This window comes from Salminus brasiliensis, chromosome 17, assembly GCF_030463535.1.
Source record: "Salminus brasiliensis chromosome 17, fSalBra1.hap2, whole genome shotgun sequence".
NCBI classification, from domain to species: domain Eukaryota; kingdom Metazoa; phylum Chordata; class Actinopteri; order Characiformes; family Bryconidae; genus Salminus; species Salminus brasiliensis.
The window spans coordinates 11235795-11253456 of NC_132894.1; the positions used below are offsets into that span (position 1 = coordinate 11235795).

At 40.5% G+C, this 17662-nt stretch overlaps 1 protein-coding gene across 3 annotated transcripts in view; it reads left to right on the forward strand.

The window, feature by feature from the left end:
• Positions 1 to 17662, forward strand: part of abca7 (ATP-binding cassette, sub-family A (ABC1), member 7) — a 30593-nt gene that overhangs the window by 7220 nt on the left and 5711 nt on the right. For 2 of the 3 annotated variants that reach the window (XM_072660954.1, XM_072660955.1), the window contains exons 9-39: positions 657 to 891; positions 1346 to 1485; positions 2218 to 2334; positions 2484 to 2681; positions 2890 to 3095; positions 3191 to 3367; positions 4804 to 5026; positions 5342 to 5563; positions 5855 to 6059; positions 6336 to 6449; positions 7367 to 7538; positions 7647 to 7778; positions 8044 to 8183; positions 8275 to 8412; positions 8637 to 8845; positions 8940 to 8997; positions 9185 to 9387; positions 9799 to 9913; positions 10689 to 10712; positions 11574 to 11719; positions 11920 to 12044; positions 13749 to 13841; positions 13935 to 14130; positions 15217 to 15311; positions 15399 to 15431; positions 15515 to 15620; positions 15772 to 15846; positions 15942 to 16111; positions 16681 to 16858; positions 16955 to 17070; positions 17293 to 17437. In XM_072660954.1, coding sequence (XP_072517055.1) covers positions 657 to 891; positions 1346 to 1485; positions 2218 to 2334; positions 2484 to 2681; positions 2890 to 3095; positions 3191 to 3367; positions 4804 to 5026; positions 5342 to 5563; positions 5855 to 6059; positions 6336 to 6449; positions 7367 to 7538; positions 7647 to 7778; positions 8044 to 8183; positions 8275 to 8412; positions 8637 to 8845; positions 8940 to 8997; positions 9185 to 9387; positions 9799 to 9913; positions 10689 to 10712; positions 11574 to 11719; positions 11920 to 12044; positions 13749 to 13841; positions 13935 to 14130; positions 15217 to 15311; positions 15399 to 15431; positions 15515 to 15620; positions 15772 to 15846; positions 15942 to 16111; positions 16681 to 16858; positions 16955 to 17070; positions 17293 to 17437 — 4506 coding nt within the window. The remainder of the gene's footprint in view (positions 1 to 656; positions 892 to 1345; positions 1486 to 2217; positions 2335 to 2483; positions 2682 to 2889; positions 3096 to 3190; positions 3368 to 4803; positions 5027 to 5341; positions 5564 to 5854; positions 6060 to 6335; positions 6450 to 7366; positions 7539 to 7646; positions 7779 to 8043; positions 8184 to 8274; positions 8413 to 8636; positions 8846 to 8939; positions 8998 to 9184; positions 9388 to 9798; positions 9914 to 10688; positions 10713 to 11573; positions 11720 to 11919; positions 12045 to 13748; positions 13842 to 13934; positions 14131 to 15216; positions 15312 to 15398; positions 15432 to 15514; positions 15621 to 15771; positions 15847 to 15941; positions 16112 to 16680; positions 16859 to 16954; positions 17071 to 17292; positions 17438 to 17662) is intronic. The other variant, XM_072660956.1, reaches the window with a different exon arrangement.

Genomic DNA, 17662 nt, shown 5'->3' on the forward strand with positions numbered 1-17662 from the left:
ATGGTACAGTTTTGATATTCATGTTTGAAATGGGACTAAATGTTGTTAGTAGTCTGTTGCGTCAAACTCCTCATGCTGTGCCTGTAAAATGTTTTTGGACACATTGGCTTAATTATGTTTTTATTGCAAGGTGCTAAGGCTTTTAGCAAATGTAAATGCCACTGAGCATTAATATCTAATGTTATTTAAAATTTAATATGTTGAGATATTGACACGCTTATGCTTAAAGCTGGTTATGCTTAAAACTTTTAATACAGACTACATATAAACTGATCAGCCAAAAAATTAAAGCCATTTAAAGAGGAGGTGGATAACATTGATTTTCTCATTGCAAAGGGTGGAATATATTAGATAGCAAGTGAACAGTTAGTTTTTGAAGTTAATGGAAGAGAAATGGGCAAGGGCAATTATCTGCTAAGTGATCTATGGAGGCCCCACCTCACAATTTACAGGACTTAAAGTATCTGCTGCTAACATCTTTAGAGGTCTTCAGAGGTCTGGTGGAGTCCATGCCTCAGTTTTGGTGGCACAATGTACACAATACACAATAGTAGGTTTTAATATTTTCATGTTATGGTTGATCTGTGTATGTCCTAGCCAACATACACCTTTAGTGCAATATGCTTCTGAATGTGTCACTGCTTTCTGTTCTCCAGATATCCACTCTGTCCAGCTTCTCTGAGTTGAACACAGAGCTCAGTGTACTGCTTCAAGTGAATGGCTCAGCAGTGCCTCAGGACAGCTTCCGAGCCTTCTCCAGGATTATGTGTGGTCATCCAGAGGCAGATGGGGAGAGCATTCCCTCCTTTAACTGGTATGAAGACCAAGATATCAAGTCTTTCCTGGGCAGAAGCCAGTCAGAGGAAACAGACTCAAAAAACAACACTACCAGTAAGTAGAAAATTCCTACTCATATTGCTTAAACTCATATTGAATATAGCAGTCTTAAAGGCTAGTAGAAATTCTACAAGAGGAGTCAGGAGTGAAAAAATTGGCCCGCAGAGAGCTCTGAACTCAACCCCGTCCAGCACCCTAGAGCTGAATTGGAACAATGACTGTAAGCCAAGCCTTATTGCCCAGCAACACTGCCTGACCTCACTAATGCTCTTATATCTGAATGGAGGAGAAGTCTAGTGAAAAGCCTTCCCAGAAGACATTAGGCTGTTAAAGGCAGGATGAGTTTTGGAATAAGATTTCCAATGAGAGTCCACATAACTTGGCTTACTTGGCCATGCTGTGTATGTAAAGAAGAGCTGCGTGTATTTTGTAGTGATATCAGATAAATGTCTTGTGTCATTTTCAAATGATATTTCATGAGTGTTTTTATCTGTTTGGTATCTTTTAGGTCCATTCTGTAAAAGCTTGATTCAAAACCTTGAATCAAATCCTGTCTCTCGCATGGTGTGGAGAGGCATTAAGCCACTTTTCATTGGAAAAATTCTCTACACACCGGACACTCCTGCTACACGCCGTATTATGAATGAGGTGCTTTTTTGCTCTTAGCTTCTGTTTTTTAATAAATCTTTTATTCTTTATTGTGAAGTACAGTAATGATAAGTCATTCACATTTGTTTGTCATGTACTGTGACCCCATTCCCACCTGGTAACCTGGTGTCCTGATTAGATTTTAGCCACATGCATTTACACTTTGTAGTCAAATGCATCTCATATTGATGTGTGGGATGAAATATGCAGACTTGCTGCAATTATTACTGGGGTTATCACTGGATGTACTGGGAGGGGTTTTGGTTGTCGAATGCATCTCAGAGAGACGGATATGTTTACTCTGCTATAACGTGACTCAAATGCAGCTCAAGCCACCTCCTGAAGTGGTTTGCGTGATGGGATTTGTATCTGGTTTAAATGTATCTTGGGTGTGTTTACACTTGCATTTTTATGTGTCTTATCCAGATATAATTCTGATACTCAAGGCGCATGAAGTGACCAGGTGTAAACAGGGTCTATATGTCAGGATTACTTTTCTAATGACATTAATCAACTCGTTAACAAGGCCTTTGTGAGTTTAAGTGTTAGAAAAGGGGAAAAATGTTCATCTCTGCAGAGCTGTTGCCATTTTAAAATTGAGGTCGACCTCTCTGTTTTATTAAATATTAACAGAAGGACATTTATTACTTATTTGAGGACAAACATTTAACCACATTGACCAACATTTTAAACATGAAATAGTAATAAAAAATAAGCTGAGATGTTCATTAGGTGAACAGGACATTCCAGACACTGGACATTCTGGAGGAGGTATATGGAGCATGGGAGGAGGTAGGACCCAGAATCAAGAGGTTCATGACGAGCAGCTTGGAGATCCAACTACTGAAGGTTAGTCATCAGTATCTTCCTGTTTGGTTTTTGCAGAAACTGTCAAACTGTGAAACTGTAGTCTTGTACAGAGAACGCTGTGATGGAACAGTCTCTACCAGCATCCAATGTGTTTAGACTGAAAAGAAGCTTTTGTTCTCTGTGCTCAGGATTTGCTGAGGCGGCCTGAGGTGGCTGTGGTGGTGAACCTGCGTCTGGAGAACACCTCATGGACAGCATCTCGCCTTGCTCAGTTCCTCTCCACGCCTAAACCAGACGCTCCCAGGAGAAAAGGAGCACCTCCCACCTGGATGGACCTGTATCAGGATTTCAATAGCAGCCTTAGTACCTTGTCACAACTCACAAAGGTACCATTACTCATTGCAGTGGTTCTCAACCCTGATGCTGGAGTACCCACACCCTGCACATTTTAGTTTTAGCTTAATTTACTCTGACAAACCCACTTCAGCTCAGGGATGGTTCTGTTAAAGCTGAGAAACACTTATTTATGCAGGACATGTGCTACAATTGTGATAAATGTTCAAGTCTTTTCTAAAGTGCAATCTGTTCTTGTAGTGTTTCTCCCAGAATAAGCTGGAGGGCGCGGCTACAGAAGACGAGATGGTAGAGCGGGCTCTGGAGCTGCTGGAGGATCGGCAGTTTTGGGCTGGAATTGTTTTCCTCCTCCCGGATCCCTCCTCCCCAGACCTCCCCCCTCACATCAAATACAAGATCCGGATGGACGTAGATGATGTTACACGCACAAATAAAATCAAAGACAAGTACGATTAAATCAGTGCATGTTTTTTTTAGATCGTCTTTGATTGGATTTGTCTGTGTGCTGATGGAGCTAACTGAAAGTTTCTGTGTTCTCTAGATTCTGGGACCCAGGTCCAGCTGCAGACCCCTTCAGTGACATGCGATACATAAGAGGTGGCTTTGTCTATGTGCAGGATATAGTGGAGCGTGCAATAACGCACGTACTCAGCGGCAAACAGCCAACTACTGGGATATATGTACAGCAGATGCCCTACCCATGCTATGTGGATGATGTGTGAGTTCACATCTCAATGGCTTTCTGCAAGACGTTGCACTGTACAATATTCAGTAGACCCATTCTCATAATAAGGTGAAACGGTGCACGTATTTGTCACTGTACAGTGTACACTGCACAGCGAAATGTGTCCTCCGCATTTAACCCATCTGTGGTAGTGAACACACACTCACACACACTAGTGAACTAGGGGCAGTGAGTACACACACCCAGAGCGGTGGGCAGCCAACTCCAGCGCCATAGCCATGCCTTGCGTATTATTTGCTGTAATTGACCAGATGACAGGCTGTTATAAACACTTTTTATATTAAATCATGTGCCCAAACTCAAAGCGGGAAAATATGCACCATTACCTCACTATTGCTGCCTTAAATGTCATGCCTGCATATCTAAATTAAAAATAGAAAAAACAGATAGGCTATTAACTGATTCAGTCGGTAGTTCTCTGATTAGCAAATCTTGGGAGCGGATCAGATAATATTAGCAAGTTAAGGACACTGCCGTTTTTTGTTCACCCGTTGGTGGAACTACTGAATTTGCTCACGGCTGCAGCCACTCATTAAAGCCAGTGTTGTACTCCAGCTACGCTCTGCCAGTTTGTTTTTTTTTTCTATCATATCTGACTGAGGTTTAGAAAGCACTTGCCCAATTCTAAATTGGTATTGGAGATCAATCGTTCAGACTGATATTAAGTGGCACCTAATGTGGATATCATAACCATCCAAAATAGTAACTTTTTAGGAGACTTTACCATGGACAAAACTAAAAACTGTCCAAATAGAAATACATGGAAACACATTTCATACTACAGTGTTTTGTTGCTTTAACACCATGGTACAATAAATGTTTATAGAGAAGTAAAAACAAAAGCCAACATTTGTTTCTAATCATCAGTTGTGTGCAGAGCATGTGTTTTTTTATTTTAACAGAATGGTGGAAACTGGTGGAAATATGTATGTGTTTGAGTATATGCTTGTATGTAGCATCTAAGGTGGTGTCTATTCTATCTATTATATTGCTAATTGTGCAATCTATGATTATTTAAAAGATTAGTAGTATAATACAAATTGTATTCATTTACTTAATTAGGTTTAATTTGCTCAGTTACAAAATAGTTCAGATCTTTTGATGCCGTTTCATTGAAAACATAAAAATCAAAACAATTTTTTATTATATTGTATATTAATATATTATATTCCCACTGATAAAATTAACATTAAGATGTATATCATGGGACCCCTAGTAATTATGAGAGTGTGGAATCTAAATCTAGGACCAAGCACATACTGGCACCTAGAGTTATTACTTTATTACTTAATTATTACTTATGAGGTAACACTACTGTAAAGTTCCTACTAATGACCTCTCTGAATCTAAAGTAAGAAGAAATCATCACCTGTACACTTTCCCTTTCACTCTGTTTCTTGCCCCATCAGTTTCTTGCGGGTGCTGAATCGCTCACTTCCTCTCTTCTTGACGTTGGCATGGACCTACTCGGTTGCCATGATTATCAAGTGTGTGGTGTATGAGAAGGAGGCGCGGCTGAAGGAGACTATGAGGATCATGGGACTGAGCTCAGGCACACTCTGGCTCAGCTGGTTTGTCAGCAGTTACCTGCAGTTCCTCATCAGCTCTGTTCTCCTCGTCACTGTACTAAAGGTGGGCTTGGGTAATTAAAATCAGCCTTTATGGGTCATTGTTGTTGAAAAATGACATTAGGCATGGAGTCCTATTTTATTGGCAGTACTTCTATTCAGGGACTAGACTGTGACTAGACAGTTTTAGCAAGGCAATGTGACTTAAAGTAGCTAAATGCATTTACAAAAAGGGGTGTTCACAATTTTTTTTATATAAGAAAAAACTTTACATGCTATTAATAATAACTATATAAATCATCTTATAATCTCAGTCATTTATAAATCTCAATATTAGTTGAAACAGTGAAACAAAGGAATGCTGTTTTCTTTGCTGTAGGTGGGAGACATCTTGCCCTATAGCGACCCTGCGGTGGTCTTTTTCTTCTTGTCTGCCTTTGCCACAGCCACCATCATGCTGTGCTTCCTCATCAGCACCTTCTTCTCCCAGGCCAACCTGGCAGCAGCCTGCGGAGACCTTGCATACTTCTCCCTTTACCTGCCCTATGTGCTGTGTGTGTCCTGGAGGGAATACCTTACCAGCACACACAGGATACTAGCAGTGAGTTATGATATGGGTGGCACAACTAGTAGTACTACTGTAACAGTATAAGCATATTAGGTTGGACTATTTTCCTGAATAACATTTTGAATTATCATATTGAATCATTATGAATTATGAGAATCGTTACACCCCATCATTATCTTTAGCATTATCTCCAGCGATTACAAGTCCATGGTGTAATTATTATTTCTCACTGATACAAGTAGAAGAATAGTTAAAGATCTAGATGGAAAAACAGAAAGGAAAAGTAGCTGTTGTAATAATTCAACTGTTCTGTTTGTCCTTCAGAGTTTTCTGTCGCCAGTAGCCTTTGGGTTTGGCTGCGAGTACCTATCTCTGTATGAGGAGCAGGGGCTGGGCATCCAGTGGTCCAACATGTGGTCCAGCCCTACTGAAGGAGACAAGTATAGCTTATCTACCTCAATTATAATGCTGTATGTAGACGCCTTTATCTATGGAGTGGCTACTTGGTACATCGAAGCTGTGTTTCCAGGTTGGTAGTAGTCATTTAACAGAACTTGTATTGAACCTAAAAAGATAATAAACAAATAAATGTATACATGGGTATTAAAGTCCATTGATATCCATTGATTGTTGTAGTATTACTACATTGTAGTGATGGGTGCTCCAGATACATTTAAGCCTACATGAATTTACACTATTATTTAACAAGATGTCTTTATTTAGTGATATAAAGCTGTTAATTTGCTGTTTGTATGACCTTTTTGTGTTTCTGATGTATGTATGACTTTGGGTGTTTTTTTTTCAGGGCAGTATGGAATTCCCAGACCCTGGTATTTTGTCTTCCAGCTGAATTATTGGGGTGGCGCTCTGCTGGAGGCTGGCTTGCCCATCCCTCCTGCACCCAGAGATGAAGCAGACAGTAAGAACACAAGCAAACTATGGTTACACAGGAAAAATTGACCCCAACCCCAAATATAGCTCACCAGTCAAAACTAGTTTAATTCTAAGATAAGATAGTCCTTTATTAGTCCCGCAGTGGGGAAATTCCCACAATTCTGTAGTTTAGCACTGAAATTGTAAGACTGATTTAGCTAAAAAGTTAAGTAGGCTTCAGTCGATAAACATCTTTGCAGACTGAATACATTTGGAATTAATTATTATTTGTTTCAATTAGTGGTGTAATGGATAAGATCATGGGTTTTGAATCATGGATCAGATCAGCATAGTTTTTCAGATCAGCAAAAAAAGAAAGACAAATGTGAAACAGTAAATTTAGCTTCCAGTTGGAAGTATTTTGTCACTGCTTCATTTGTATTAGTGACTTTGATTTTAACACAGCCTGTTTGTGATGTAGCACTTGAGTGGAGAGATTGCCTTTCTTTTTCTTCTCTTCTTTTTGCGCTCCCTTTTTTCCCTTTCTTTTCTTTTTGCACTCGTGTCCGAGTGTGCCCATGTCCATATGAAAATCCCCTGCCTTACACTAATACAACTCTGCTCTCCATACACACTTTCACTGTAGATGTCTGGCCATGCTTGATGCGCTCTCGTTCCACAATGTTTTGAAAAACGTAAAGGTTTATCTGTATGCTCTGTTCATGTGACAGACAGCTGCTCAGTCTGTATGTATTCACTGCAGCTCTGCATCCAAATTTAGGAAAGGATTACTGTGAAAAGTAACAGCAGCAGTAAAACTGTTTTCCACACTGTTATGGTTAAACTTCAGCAATTAATCCACAGTTTAAGTGTGTCCCGAACTGTGGGGAGGGGGCAATCTGTATGAATAAAGGATTTTTGTGTCATTTTGAAGCAAATTCTGTTCACTTGCTTGTTTTGCAGATCGAATCGAAGCTGAGCCTTCTGATCTTATCCTTGGTGTAGCCATACATAACTTGGTAAAGATTTATAAAAAAGGAGCCAAACTTGCTGTCAATCACCTGAGCCTTAAGTTCTATGAGGGGCAGATCACTTCATTCCTGGGGCACAATGGAGCTGGCAAGACAACCACACTGTATGAGCCCCTAGCTTGAACAGTTGTATTAGATTTCTAACTCTAAATACACCTTTTAAACAACGAACACCTCTAACTCACTAACTGTCGGATCATTTCTTATGACAGGTCTATCCTGACCGGGTTGTTCCCCCCAACTGCTGGATCGGTGTACATTAAAGGCATGGACATCCGCACGGACATGAATGAAATCCGCAGAACGCTGGGAGTGTGTCCCCAGCACAATGTCCTTTTTGATATGTAAGATGTTACTGTGGCATGGAGTAGTGCATATCTTGCACTCTATAATTTTAGCCTTGGTCAATACATCCCTCATGGCACATATGCTTTAATATTTCTTTATTTTTTTACACATAGCCAAGGAATTCTCTTGAATGTGCAGATTTTGAACCTTCAAGAAGTATTTTGGGTTGCATACAGTCCTAACACAGTAGTAACTCTAGACCTCGAAGGGTTAAAAAGCAAACCATTTGCTAAAAGTGTAAATATTCTTGGATTGCCATAGCCTGACTGTGGAGGAGCATGTGTGGTTCTATGGCCGCATGAAAGGCATGAGCAGCGCTGAAGTAAAGGAGGAGGTGGCCTCCCTGCTGGAGGACGTGGGACTCAAACACAAACGCCACGAACAGACCAAGAACCTCTCAGGTGCTCACACCAGCACAATTCCCTAAAAAGCACCCTACTTTCCATGTGCACTGTTGTGCTTACTTTATCACTCTCTTTCTATTCTTCACAGGGGGCATGCAGAGGAAGCTCTCAGTGGCTATAGCCTTCATAGGAGGATCAAAGGTTGTAATACTGGATGAACCCACTGCTGGTGTTGACCCCTACTCCCGACGTGGAATCTGGGACCTGCTGCTCAAATACCGCAAAGGTCATTCCATTTTACTCTGCACATTTTCTTTGTTTACTAAATTCTGAAATTTCAGTTTGTATGTAACCTTGGTTGGGGGGAAAAAATGCCCAAATGCGGTTTTACAAGCCTATTTACCACCCTGTTATTTACTGTAAGAACAACAAGAACGTCTCTGAGTCCTCTGCACTGCATCTGCTCAATAGCATGCAAGTCACTGTAAAAAAGGCCTGTGTCACTTTCAGATCGTACAATCATTCTCTCTACACACTACATGGACGAGGCTGATCTCCTGGGTGACCGCATCGCCATCATCTCTCAGGGCAAGCTGTGCTGCTGTGGCTCTTCACTCTTCCTAAAGTCACGCCTGGGTACAGGTTACTACCTCACTGCGGTGAAGAAGGAGCTCCAGAGCCGGACGCCAAGCAGTGCCAGCGGAAAGCTTTTGGCACCTGTAAAGATGAGCCCATCTCAGCTTAAAAGACCAAAGCTCAGTAATACATGCTTGGTTTTTGACCACAGTGACACTGTGTTCCTCTGTATTTTAGGACAGCGATTCCACCAGGAGTGATGACACTGGACTTGGAAGTGAGGTCAATAGCTCAGGTGGGTGCAGAGTCTGAATTACGTTGAAGACTTAATTGAAGCAAATGATCACTAAAAAAAAAAAAAAAAAACAGAAAGATTTTGTTTCTGAGAAAGAGACCTTTGAGCCATCCAGATCAAGAGGGCTTTAAAAGTAGACGTGAAGTTCAGTGCCTGAATTTTAGGTAACTATAAGGTCTTCCTCCAGATGTAAGTGGCCTCGTGGCTCTGGCCCAGCACTATGTCTCTGGGGCCCGGCTGGTGGAGGACGTTGGCAGGGAAGTGGTCATTAACCTCCCCCACGCTGCCTCAGAGGACAGCACGCTGGCCCTCTTCCTGGCAGAGCTGGACAAACGTCAGGCGGAATTTGGCATTGTCAGTTATGGCCTCTCAGACACCACACTAGAGGAGGTAAGGAGGTTAATTTTGAGCAGGAGCTTCCATCAGTCACCTCCACTTTGTGGCCTCTTAAGAGGATTTAGTCTCTCTAAATCGTGAGGTGCTGAAGGGCACACAGCCAAAGTGAAACCTTAGTTCCTGTATTGTAACCCAGTGGTCTACTTTCCCTTACTTATAACCACTTGTCTGTTTACAAAAGAACCTCTGTAGGTCCTTTTTTATTTAAAAATTTAAATTAAATTTGCATGATTTGGTCCTGCATAAGATCAGTACAATACATTCAATACAGAGACTATTTGTGTAGCTGTTGCTGTAAAGTGACCATGTCCCTCCCTGTCATGGATTTACTGATCCACTTGGTAAGCCGGAGCAGCAGGGGAGAAGTATCGCATCTGTTAATTGAGCTCCGCACGCACATTTCAGATATTTTTGAAGGTGGCAGAGGAGACGGGAGTTGATGCCGAGCCGGATGAGGCAGCAACCCAGCCTGCAGAGTCTCCAAGCCAGCAGGGGGAGCCACCCGAGGACAGGGATGCAGGTAAATTCAACCACGTTCTGCCTTCCTAAGTCTGAATCATTTAACCACTAAATTATTACACTTCAAAGAGACAATAATTAACACTTTATGGTCACATTTAATTTAGCTGGTTCTCTATCCACCTTAGTTTTATGCTCCTTGATGCTTTGTGTGGAGTGTTGGCAAAATGTGAAACATGTGAAATGTTAGTAGTATTTATTGTGTGTTAATTTTTTTGTCTTTGGGGAATCAATCAGAAAAACCTTAAACCTGCGTGAAGGAAAGGCTGACTGTCCTTTCAAGAAACTGCTTGTTTAGTCTATACATATAGGGCTGGTTTCCAAAGCATTTTAAATGAAGAAAATTTAAATTCAAATATGTAAACCCATTAAAATGCAGCACCAATGAAAGCAGGAAGTTCTTCATATGGTTAGATTTTGAGCAAAGATTTCATTATTAGCAACTAGACTTTTTCGGGGAAGGATTATAAAGTCACATTCATATGTCCTCTGAAGCATTGTGCTTTTTTGAGATGTTTATGATCATAATCCTCGTATTCATGTGATACTTTTGAGCTTTACTAACAGCTGACGTTTCCCAGAGTCTACTAAAACACAGCAGGCATCTAAATCACATACTGCCGGTAGAGTTAAGTTTTACAGGTGGATCCTAAGACAAAGTATTACCTGTAAAACCTAACTCTACCAGCAGTATGTGATTTGGACGCCTGCTGTGACTGTGTATGGTGGTTAAAAAGTGTTTTTCTCATCTCTCTCTTTGCCCTCGCTGCCAAAAGGATGGAAACGGCCAAGCAGGACAGGTACAGAGCAGCCATGTTGCTCTCCAGAACCACTCATCCACTACCACTCAACACAACCTATTAAGCTTGGCTTATGAATAGCTATTCAGTTTGTATGTGTGATATCAACTTTAAATGATTATATACACTATATAGACAAAAGTATTGGGACACTGCTCTGCTCATTTATTGTTGCTTCCGACAATGTCTGAGTAACTGTCTCTACTGTCCAGGGAAGGACAGGCTTTCTACTAATCTTTGGAGCATTGCTGTGAGGATTTGATTGATTGCATTCAGCGACAAGAGTGTTAGGGAGGTCAGATTGTTGGATGATCACCACCCCACCTCATCCCCAGCTCATTTAAAAAGTATTCGATGGCGCACTATCCATCATTCCAGAGAACACCATTTTAATGCTGTGGGACTTTATACCCCTCTAGGCTACACCTGGCATTAAGCATGCTGCCAAAAGGTTCATGTTTATCATTACTTCTCTACAGGAACTAGACAAGCGGTGTGTGTTTTTGCACATCTGTGCACAAAGGTGCAACTTAAAGTAGTTGAATGAATTGATTAGAAGAGGTGTCCATAAACTTTTGGACATATATTGTATGTAAGTCATTTCTTTCAGCGCTATCAGCTTTTGATCATATTTTTTTAAACCATGAAACATTCTGGATGATGGTTTAATACAATACTGTATGTTTTTTTTATAGAAATCATCTATAGCTCTTATCATTTTTCTGAGCTTTAGCTCTCAGCTTTCTACAGTTTATTTCTTTAGTTTATTATTTATTTATTTTCTTTCTTAAGTCTGCAGACGGCTGACCCAGCAGAGATTGTAAGTTATAATTAACCAGTAGGCTTCTCTCTTGTACACAGAAGCCCAGGAGACGGACCCGCTGAGCGGTGACGATCGGGGCAGCGTGTCCCTTACAGGTTGGGGGCTGACCTGGCAGCAACTTAGAGCACTCTTTACCAAGAGGCTGCTGTACGCCCTCCGTAGCCGCAGAGGATTCGTAGCGCAGGTACAGAACTACTTCAGAGTTAGTTTATTTTCAGAGCTTATTTTTGATAATTAAAAATGAGGCAACATCGGTATATTAAGCCAAAACCTGGAGCACTTCAAGCTTCGAGTTCAGCTGCTTTCAAAATGAGTTGGAAGATGGTAGAAGATGGTTGCTGTTCTTGTTTATTAAATATAATTTTAATGCTTGACTTTTTTCAGATTGTGCTGCCTGCATTGTTTGTCCTGATTGATCTGCTCTTCAGCCTCATTGTCCCACCCATGGGAAAGTATCCTGCTCTAGAGCTGCAACCATGGATGTATGGCGAACAGTTCACCTTCTTCAGGTATCCATACAGTCACAGTCCAACTGGCTTTCACATAAGCCATGCATACAATGTACAAATGTAGAAACATCACCCTTTATGTGTGACTAAATCCTACAGTTTATATTCTCCAGTGTAACATAAATGATTTTTTGATGCACAAACCATGGTTGTTCGCACTGTATGTGAAACGCTACCCCTTTGGACAGGTTAGTGCTTATGTCTACAGATAGTCCAGATATTTCCAGTAAAACCATTTTATTTGAAAAACAATGGCTGCTCCCAGAGTGCTTGGTGAAAACTGTAGCCCGTTAGCTATCTGTTATCTATCTGGTTGCTCTTTTGCAGGATTATGTTATATAAGTTACCAGATCTTCAAGAACCTTCTTTAAAGCATTTTATAGCCTCAAAGAAGTGACACATCCTAGCAGTTTGCAGATGCTGACCAGTTTTAGCATCCTGTGATTTCCAGGATGTAGAGAACTGTAACATGTAACCCTCCCTTGCACTTTTTGTCTTGCACTTTGTGCCTCGTGACTTTGTTTACATCTGCCATGTGCTCCATTCTCCATATCTATGTTTTTGTTTTCCTTCTGCCTCTGCCCTTGCACTGCCAGCTCTTTAGAGTTTCCACATGTTGCTTGTTTCTAGCCATGCCCCTTCTGTATTCTCCTCAAATGTTCTCCTCAAATGGGACTAGTCCGCCAGTAGTCCGCAATCGCAGGAAGTGGAATGTCTGGGGCAATGTCAGATTATATCTTAACACAACTGTTACAACTTTGTGCTACTTGATATAAAAGAAAAGTCTTCACTGTTCTCATTTTTCATAACATACTCTCTATGTCCAAATGTATGTGGATACCCCATCTAATGAATGCATTCAGCTGCTTTAAGTTGCACCCATTGCTGACACAGCTGAGCAAAAGCATGCACACAACTTGTGTAGTTCATGTAGAGAATATGACTCTCTGGAACAGATAAAGCCCCTACCAGCATTGAGCTGTGGGGCAGTGGGACTTTGTTTTCTGGAATGATGATGCTCCATCCAATAATTTTGGGATGAGTTGGGGAGTTAAAGTGGGGGGGTGATCATCCAAACACCTGACATCACAGTGCTCTTGTCACTGAATGCAGTCAGATCCTCACAGAAAGGACAGGGACAGTTACTCTAACAAAGCAGGATGAACTCTTCTTTTTAATATTCTTGATTTCAAAAGAAACAATGAGCGTGCAGGTGTCCCAGTACTTTTGTCCATATAGTGTAAGAACCAGATGTGTAAGAACAAGGGGCGTTATACCTGCCCCTTATAATTCATTTTACTTCAGTCTTGGATACACAAAGTGCATTATTAATATTATGCCATGTTGCCTCATTGACTTCTGGTAAATAAATGGTGTTATTTAATATCGCCATATATTTCAAAGAAAAAAAGAAATATGGCAATGTCAGTTTTTGTGCAGCCCTACACAGTATACCTGCCTACTTAGACACCATTAAACCCCTGGCTATCAAAAATGTGACATCAGTAGCCAGGTATATCTACAATCCACTGTGAAACATCACTGTACCCCTCACATCAGTCACATCAGACATTCAAAGGAACTGAAATTCAAACTGATGTTATTAAACTGGCTCAAATCATACAATGTGTGCCTGGTTTTATGTTCCCCATAAACAGCCAGACCCTTCTCATTGTTCTCCCCTGATTTTTGTTCCCCCAACAGCAATGATGCCCCACGGGACCCTGCCATGCAAAATCTCCTTGGTGCTCTTCTGGACCCTCCAGGGTTTGGGACCAAATGCATGGCCTCAGATATGTAGGACAATCCTCTTTCTCTATCAGCTTGCATGAACAAATTATTGTCTTGTAGTGTGATGTGTATGTAAATGGTGTGATATTGCATCTTCAGGCAGTCCCAGTGTGAGGAGGATAAAGCTGGGACCATGTTCAAATCCCCTCAGATCCCCTTCAGCATGTGGAAGCTCTTTAACAAGCCCAACTGGACGACAGATCAGCCATCTCCTGCCTGCGTGTGCAGCACTGAAGAAGTTCGCAGAATGCTACCTGACTGCCCAGAGGGAGCAGGAGGACTGCCACCACCACAGGTCATGAGCAAACCGTACAGCCCTGGTTACTCTGCCTAACAGTACGTTAGCTAACAGTTACACTAAAGCAGAAGCATAACCTGTGCTGCACAGCTTGTCAGGCTCCTTCCTTTGGATAAATTACACTAATGCTGACTATTGCAGCTTTCAGTAGAATATCCAGTCAAAGAAAAAAAATCAGCCCTGTTCAAAACCATGTGGAATAGATAGTCACATAGCTTCAACAGAAAGGAAAAACTATTTAGAATAAGGGCCTGACTGACACAGATACAAAGTTCAAGGGGCTATTCTGATTATTCAGAACCAATAATGTTTTTTTGCATTTTAATTTTATACACCTATAGTTTTAGTAGAACTATGTTTTACTGGCAGATTTGAAATAAAAAATGATTTTTTTTTATTATAAAGTAAACTTATTCACCAGAAAATTGCATTGTTTTACTGTTTAAACTTTAAACCTTTACTCTATCCATGGCTAACTTTTTCCATTTATTTGATACAGTGGCAAAAATGTCTGCAATGTCTGCTATTTTTAGTCAAATCAGATTGGTGAATTCTTTGTCGACAAAAATAATACAGTTAATATAATAATGCTATGATTACGCTACACAGTATTGAGGAACACAGTGGAACATCTTGACAAGGATTATGTTTTTTCAACTTTTACCATTAGGGGCAGTGAAGAATAAACTGGTGGTAAAATAAACTGGATAATTTAGATTAAAAACAGTGGAAAACATATGGATGTGTTATGAAGCTGGATCTTTATTCGGCAGCTTCTTTTAATTCTTCTTTTTTCCAAATGCATGGAGGATATGGCATCTCTGATCATAAACAATGTCTGTTAAAATGTATAAGAATACTTGGAAGCAATGAGCAACTCTTTCACAAATCATTGAGGACCAAATTAAATATTTTCTGCAAACATTGTAGCCTAGTTAGTGAATAAGCAGTTAATGATATGTATGAAACATAACAAAGTTAACTTCTAGATAAAGTGTTTGGTGTATTGCTGCTCCTACAACCGCCACTTGATCCCCAAACAGTAGAGAACCTCTGCTTTAAAAGATATGTTTTTTTCTACAGATAAAGAGATCAACAGGTGACACACTGCAGAATTTGACGGGGCGTAATATATCTGACTACCTCATCAAGACTTATCCTCAGATCCTGAAAAAAAGGTCAGATCTCCATTCAAATGTATCGTCTATGGAAACAAACTGAACATTCATTACGCAACTGAACACACTGTTTCTGTATCATTCCAGCATGAAGACTAAAAAATGGGTGAATGAGTTCAGGTGAGGCAGTTTAAATCTTTACTATTTAATAAACACTTGAGAAGAACTGATATCATATAAGTGTTTTCACACTCTGTTCTCAGGTATGGAGGTTTCTCTCTTGGTGGTAAAAGTTCTCAGACTCTGATAGACTCTCGTCAGCTGGAAGAGTCTGTAATGGCTATCAGAACACAGTACAAGATAACAGAGGTACATCACTAACATCTGAGACTTCTTAAAACTATAAGACCTTATGATTGATTTTTTTACCTGAACGTATGAATCAAATCTAGTTAGCAAAGCACCAGCAGGGATCAGTGTTGGACAATTTGAAAGCCTTATTTTTGTATTTTTTTTACAGAACAGCTCCCTGAATCAGCTTTTGGACAGATTACCAGACCTTTTCACTGGCCTCAGTAGTCAAAACAATGTTAAGGTAAAAAAAAAGAGACAAGAGTGGACGAAACCTACTTATACAACCCAGTAAAATGTAACCAATGCAAAGTGATGCCTTGCCTTTCTGTCCTCTAGGTGTGGTATAACAACAAAGGTTGGCATGCGATGGTGTCATTTGTTAACATCATGAACAACGGTCTGCTGCGGGCTAGCCTCCCTCCTGGACCAGCCAGACAGAACCATGGAATAACAGCCTACAACCACCCTCTGAATCTCACCAAGGAGCAGCTCACAGATATGGTCTTGTATGTACAATTTTTTATGTGTCATTGCTAGACATGTGCTGATACTCAGTAATGACTATAAATAAATATCGCACCATTAAAAACACACATTATTGCTTCAGATTCGCCCATTTGCCTATTGTATTTTTATTTTTTATTATCAATTTTGCAATGTTGTGCAAAGGTTATGGCACTCCAAGAGATTTGAGCTTTCAGATAACTTTAACCAAGGTACTTGCAAAGACTATGGCTTGTTCACAGTAATTGTAAGCAAAGGCCAGGTGATGCCAATTTCAAAGCTTTTTAGTAAATACTCCCAACGCAAACCTTATAACAACAATCAGCTGCTGTTATGCTTTCAGATGAACATCTAAACAAGCCTAATTTTGTAAATGAGTCCTGTGGACTGATAACATTCAAGAACGTTATACAACCAAAGGGGGTGTATGGGAATATGGGCCCCATATATTTTCATATTGGCACATGTTTAGCCTCATATCAGCTGATTACTGCTGAAAGCAAGAAACATTCCTAAAGCACAAGATGTTTTATGTAATATTCTCTCTTACTCACTTTCTCACTTTCTTCAGGATGACCACCTCAGTGGATGTCCTGTTGTCCATATGTGTGATTTTTGCCATGTCCCTTGTGCCAGCGAGTTTCGTGCTCTTTCTGATTGAGGAGAGAGTCAGCAAGGCTAAACATCTCCAGTTTGTTAGTGGGGTCAAGCCTATTCTGTACTGGACTGCAAACTTTGTCTGGGATATGGTCAGTTTCTACATGACTTTTCATACACAGTCATATATTTAATACAGCTGTAATTCCTTTGTCTCATGTCTATTGGTTTGTCTTCTATTTGAGCAGCTGAATTACACTGTGCCTGCTACCTTGGTGGTCCTCATCTTCATTGGCTTCCAGCAGCAGGCTTATGTATCAGAAAAAAACCTTCCTGCGCTAGTGCTGTTGCTCCTGCTATATGGGTAAGGGTAATATAGCTGAACAGTAGCATAATAACTGTGGCACCTGGAACATTTATGTATTTACTTTTTTTCTTCACCCTAGGGCATGTTTGAAGTCATAGAAGCTTCTATTATGTAAAAATCAGTAAAGATCATTACTTAACAACTCAGTGCCAGTTTCAGTAAAAAGCCAGTGTACATATATTAAATAACTAAAGTGTGTATTTCTATTTACTGCTGCAGTTGGGCAATCACTCCACTCATGTACCCTGCCTCGTTTGTCTTCTCCGTGCCCAGCACGGCCTACGTGACGCTCACCTCCATCAACCTCTTCATCGGCATTAATGGCAGTATAGCCACTTTTGTTTTGGAGCTCTTCACCAATGAGGTACACAAAGGCATACATTAGAAAGGTCCCTGTTAAGCTGTATTTTGTCAGTGCAATACTATTTGACCCCGTTTACACCTGATTACTTCATGAGTAACAGGATTATATCTGAAGTAGGCCAAGCCACATTAAACTGCAAGTGTAAACACACCCAAGACGCTATATGAAAAAAAAAAGACTCACTCTAACCACTTCAGGAGGTGGTCTGAGCTGCATTTGAGCCAC